At 33.6% G+C, this 6,000-nt stretch overlaps 1 protein-coding gene across 1 annotated transcript in view; it reads left to right on the top strand.

Moving 5' to 3' along the window:
• Window positions 1-6,000, top strand: part of STT3B (STT3 oligosaccharyltransferase complex catalytic subunit B) — a 57,037-nt gene that overhangs the window by 31,539 nt on the left and 19,498 nt on the right. Inside the window, exons 5-6 of the mRNA XM_013005048.2 lie at window positions 2,850-2,948; window positions 4,736-4,882. Coding sequence (XP_012860502.1) covers window positions 2,850-2,948; window positions 4,736-4,882 — 246 coding nt within the window. The remainder of the gene's footprint in view (window positions 1-2,849; window positions 2,949-4,735; window positions 4,883-6,000) is intronic.

Raw genomic sequence — 6,000 nt, 5'->3', positions numbered from 1 at the left:
CTAGATGATCAGTTGACTGCATTAAGGCAAGGGCAACGTTTTATTTCTACTGTGTACAAATCTGTCTCACTTGATACTCGTGGGTTTTAAGTACTTTGGAAAGGTCCTGTTGAGAAGACTACTATTTCTCCTGAATCAAAGTGATTTTCTCTGGTTAAAAATTGGTAAACGGTACAGAGGACCGTGTTTATGTATTTCTAATGGTGATTTTTCTGGAATTCTTACACATTGGAAGTATGATCAGCAGCAGTGAAGGCCAGTAATTGTGCTTCCACAGGATGGCAGTGTGGTAACGTTTTCATGATGTAATGAATGATTTATAACAATAGTGGTGGTGTGCATGTTTTTCAGAAACTCACCACTTTGATGGAAAGCCTTTTGTGCTATTGGTTTAAAGAGTAAGAACAGTAGCTTAACACAGATATATAGAAAGTTGTGATAGTGGTAGGCGATAATTTGGGCAGGGTTCCTAGAGAATTTCTAAGAAGTCATGATTGTTAACTGGGTTTGTGGCTTTGAGTCTTCCTGGCAACATTGGAAAGCAGTACAGACCTTCTTGGCTATTTTGCCTATGTCCATGCCAGGAAGAGCTGGAGATTGCTCCCTCTTACAGAGCTATGTGGTACTTTTTGTTTGTTTTCATTTGTTGGATGTCACATGTACTTGCTGCTTTTATATGTTTTGGTCATTTTTGTACGTTCTTGATTTTCCCAACTTGTTCTTTAGCTCCTAGAGCAGCGGTTCTTATGACCCCTTTGGGGGTTGAACGACCCTTTCACAGGGGTCACCCCATTCATAACAGTTGCGAAATGACAGTGATGAAGTAGCAACAAAAATAATTTTATGGTTGGGGGGTCACCACAACATGAGGAACTGTATGAAAGGATCACGGGAATTAGGAAGGTTGAGACCCACTGTCTTAGAGAGTAGGATTGATCTAAAGAGGGTTTTCTATATTTAGACTGTCTTGACCATAATAATATATAGTTAGCAGTAGAATAAATAAATGTGTAATTTTTACCACACCATTTGATGCGATAGTCCAGAAAAAGGCATATTTTTATTTTGAAGTGTATATTGGGGTTTACATTAGGAGATTAAGAGCTACTCCGCTACTTTTACTCCAGTGTATATAATTCTTATTTCTTATATTTTACATGTGGATTTAAATAGAATATATATATGATTTTACCAATTTAAGAAGGATGAGAATAAGATGAGTTTGTGAAGTTTGACATTTTATATCACCTAAAACACAATCCTGAGTTTTGTACTGAGGCGTTAATTTATCTGTTAAAGGATACAATGTGATAGAAGGCGTATCACCTTATGTAAACATCTCAGGGTCAACGATTAAAAAAATTAAGTAAAAATAGTGAAAACTTAAATACAGAAAAGAAAATGGTGACATAACATTTGTCAGATTTGTGTCTGGGATAAAAGAGACGCGGGTGGAGAGAGACCACACCAAAAAGAAAAATACAAAAAGTATATGTGTGTTAGAGCTGTGTTGTATAAAAAGAGACGCCTCAAAAAGAAAAAAAAGATGTAGGAGGCCACATCTAACTTCCTCTGATTTTATAAGCGGGAAGGACAATCAAACTGAACCTCAGTCCCATGAGGTAGTAGTGTTCAGCGTGCCTCCACCCTCCAACCCTCTTTACCAATTCTGATCCCAACCATTTCTCCCAAGGCACTCACTACTTTTGAGCTTGATTATTCATTGGATTGGCTTTGGGTCTTTGGAAACTTATTCACATACGTTCGTCTTCCGTCTTCCCTGTTAAATTTACTTGTGCTTCCTGTTATTTTTAGTATCTTTAGTTATCACTTGTTAGTCAACTTGGGAAGCAGCTTAACATTTTAGCTAATACCCCACCATTTACCTTCTATAGATGTGTGGTGGTTTTTTCCTTAAAGCAAATAAACATTCTTTCCTATGCAAGCTATGTGAAGGGGGAAATAGAACAGTTTGCTATTTTTAAATAGATGCTCTAGTATATTTTATTGTTTCACCTATTTGCTAATAACTATCAGATATGTTTCATAAATGTAGATAAACTTTATAAATGTAATAATTTTCACATTCATTTATTTCATGGGGGTTTTAGCTGTATTCCTAGTTAATTTTTAATTATGATTTCTAAGAAATTGTGATGTTAAGAAATTCTTAGTCTTTAAATTGTAACCCCTCCCAAATTTACCTATACATTTTAGATGGACATACGCTGAGAATATTATAGTTTACTCACTGCTGGGAACAAGTTTCCTATATTAGAATCTAAATTCAGTAACTAGTCTTTGCTTTTTGGTTCGGTATTTTTGAAATCATTTTCTTTTATGATAAAAAATTTAACCGGTCATAGAATTAAATTTTTTTTTTACTCAGGTATTTCTGTGTATGCAAAGATTATTGTGAGACTATAAAAAGAGTATGATATATTAGAGAACTCAGAAAATAATAGCTATTTATAGATTCTGATGATAAATATTCACTAGCTTATGCATATTTTGGTTTGATGCCGATGGGAATGGTGTTTGTTTCCTGTACATGTGATGTGGCTTAGATCTAAATCAATTATTATTGAGTGGATGAAAAAAATTTTATTTGGAGAATGAAAGCAAATGACTTTCTGCAAAATCACGTAATTAAAACTTATGTAGAATCTACATGATTTATAATATATGGTTAATAATTAAAGAAGTACTAAATAGAGACGTCATTTCAAGATGCTTAAAATAAACTGGATAAAACTTTAGTTAAAGAACAAGATTCATGTACATATTTTATGTTTTGAATACATAATGATAGTAATAAATTGACCTTGTTTCCTATTTTGTCTTTATAGCATATAGTACTTTCTACATTGTGGGCTTAATATTGTCCATGCAGATACCCTTTGTGGGATTCCAACCAATCAGAACAAGTGAACACATGGCAGCTGCAGGTATGAAAAAAATACTTGTAAAGAATATGTAAATAATGTGGTTGGTCAATCTTCCAAAAAGCTGAATGTGTTTTATTTTGGTTTTAACTTTTGTCAGAAAGATTCTAAAGCACCACCGCTTTAAAAATGAGTATCTATAAAAGTGTTTGAATTTTTTTCCCCACACACACAAAAATGTGTGTGTACTCAGCCATTGCTAGTTTTATAAAAGGTAAAATCATTCTCTTTTGGATAATCTATGCAGTTTGCAAGCATTGAGTAGTTAACTTTTGTGTAAACAAATTTTGAACAGTAGACTTATCTCTGCTTTACTGCCACGCACATTCCATTTCAGTAAATCAGGTGGAACATTTCATTTTTATGTCTTTCACATCTCACTGATATTCTGTCTATACCTTTTATATTGATGGGAAATTTTTCTATAATTATCCTCTATATAAACAATACTTTACTGTTATTAACCTGGACCACAATTAACATGATGATGGGAGATCTGTGAATAAAACTTTGTCATGTTCATGTTATTTCCAAAGGAAATCTATGGGTAGCTGTTTTATTTGTGATATTTTATAGTATAGATATGCATGTAACTTTATGTATGTAGTTCCTTATCTCTTACTATTCAGTTCACCATTCCCCCCAAAATAGACGTTTGCCTTACTGTTGTATAACATTTTAAAATACATAAAGTGCTGTTTTTGTTTCTGATTTATTATCAGTTTCTCAAGTAGTAACGTGAAACAGAAAAATGCATATTCAATTTTGAGCATAAAATTAATCTAGAACAAAAGTAAAGCAGTGCTTACGCAACCATGCAGTCACCTTTTTGCTGCATATATTTAATTTTTAAAATCAAAATTTTAATATATTTATTTAGACATTTTAAAATGAGCTTTTAAGAAAAATTCCTTTAAAAATTAAAAAACAAGTTAAAAATCATTATTCCAGGTGAGTTGAGATGTCCACGTATTTTAAAGTTAGGCCCTCCATGCTTGTTTTCTGTATTTTTATTTTTTAATTACATACTTTCTCTGTTACTACTTAAATTTTTCATATGTAGCCTTCTCACTTTTGTGGTCATTTGGAATTTTACTTAATTTAGGTCATAGCCTATCACTCTACTACAACCAGTGCCTGTATGTCAGAATTTTCTCATCACATCACTGCTCCTTTGGCAGTGCAATTTCTGTTTTCCTAATGATGTCTTTATTACTCCTTTTCCCAATTAAAATATGGGGGAAAGGGAAGAATTCAATGTGCTAAATAGAGCTTCAAGTGTTCAAATGGGATTATTGTTACTACTTTTTTTTTTTTTTTGCACCTGGTAGTCCATGGCAGGAGCCCTGGTATAATGACTAATTAAAGCACTGGACTGTTAACTAAAAAGCCAACTTTTTGGAAGCTACCAGTCACTCTCTGGGTGAGATGTGGTAGTCTACTGCAAAAATTACAGCCTCGGAAACTCTTTGGGAGCAGTTCTACTCTGTTCTGTAGGGTCACTATCAGTAGAAATGGACTTGACTTTATGGTAGTAGGTTTGGTTCTGGTGGTCCATGGTAGTAGATATATGTTTGGAGAGACTGGGTGCAGGGGAAGGTATAATAGAATTGTTTTGATATATTAAATCGGTTTTGATATATATTAAATCGGTTAGCTGTCATTTGACCAGGGGAATCTTAGCTAGGTGAAATTATCTAAAAGCAGCAGCTCTTTTGAATGAACATACATAAATGACCGGGAAAAATGCTTTGTTGGCTTATTTATATGACTTTTTCTTCTTTACTTAGGTGTCTTTGCATTGCTGCAAGCTTATGCATTCTTGCAGTATTTGAGAGACCGATTAACCAAACAGGAGTTCCAGACTCTTTTCTTTGTGGGTGTATCGTTAGCTGCAGGTGCTGTGTTTCTTAGTGTCATCTATCTGACGTACACAGGTAGGTAGGGGTTCATTGTATGTGAGATGTGAATTTTATCTCAACATTACTTTTAAAAGGATACGGCGTCGCACAATTTTTACAGATTCCATTTATTGTTGTTACCAAACTTTTTTCTTTATTTATTTTTTTCAAGTATCACAATGTTTATTGATAGATACAAGTATGTAAAATCAGGGCATGAACATGACTTGATAAATTAAGTAGACTTAATTTCAATACTATAATAAGAGGGACCAACAAACTTTTTTCTTTATTAAAAATATCTAAAATAGCAAAAGTTCTAAAATCTCAATAGCATTAATACAAGTGATATCTTTTTAGAGTATCAGGTTTATTATATTGAGTAAAATACATGTGATAAGTTTTGAATATTTATACTTATTATACTTAAACAATAACCTGAAAGTGGACATATAGTTTCTTTATGAACAGAGTTATATTTTAAGTTATATTATTATCTCTTACTGTGGTAACCACATAGGTTGCTTTTATTCTACTCCCTCCCTCTTCAGTGGTAATGTACTGGCTGCCAAATTGACAAGCAAGGGGTCTATACTGTAGGGAAGCGAGCGTGAATGTTTGAGTCTGGGAGCTTGTGTATATGTTGTCCCTCTTACTGAAAGAAGGGAAAGAATTGGATGCTTGTTTTTGGAATGTTTCCATATTTCGGGGTTATATCCTCCTTTGTAGTCCAGTACATATCTCAAGGAAGATAAACCCTTCCAGCTCTCTGGAATTCTTTTTTAATTATTATTATTTTTTAATCATTTTATTAGGGGCTCATACAACTCTTATCACAATCCATACATACATCAATTGTGTAAAGCACATTTGTACATTCATTGCCCTCATCATTCTCAAAACATTTGCTCTCCACTTAAGTCCCTGTCTCTGGAATTCTTTAACAATCTCTTTAGTTCATTGCTTAATTTTCTAAGGTTTGTCCTCTAAACCAAGTCCAAAATTTCTCAAAATTGTATTCTCTATAGTCTTAAAACATGTAACTTCTCATTGTAATATACAGTGAACCCTCGCCACTTCGCGCTTCGACTTCCACGGCTTCACTCTATCGCGGTTTTTGCGTAACAGCGCATGCTCTGTCATTACTGCCACTG

The sequence above is a fragment of the Echinops telfairi genome, unplaced genomic scaffold (genome assembly GCF_000313985.2).
Source record: "Echinops telfairi isolate 266 unplaced genomic scaffold, ASM31398v2 ScPeMD7_7420;HRSCAF=8458, whole genome shotgun sequence".
In the NCBI taxonomy this organism is placed as follows: Eukaryota; Metazoa; Chordata; class Mammalia; order Afrosoricida; family Tenrecidae; genus Echinops; species Echinops telfairi.
This window is presented reverse-complemented; position numbering and strand designations above follow the sequence as displayed.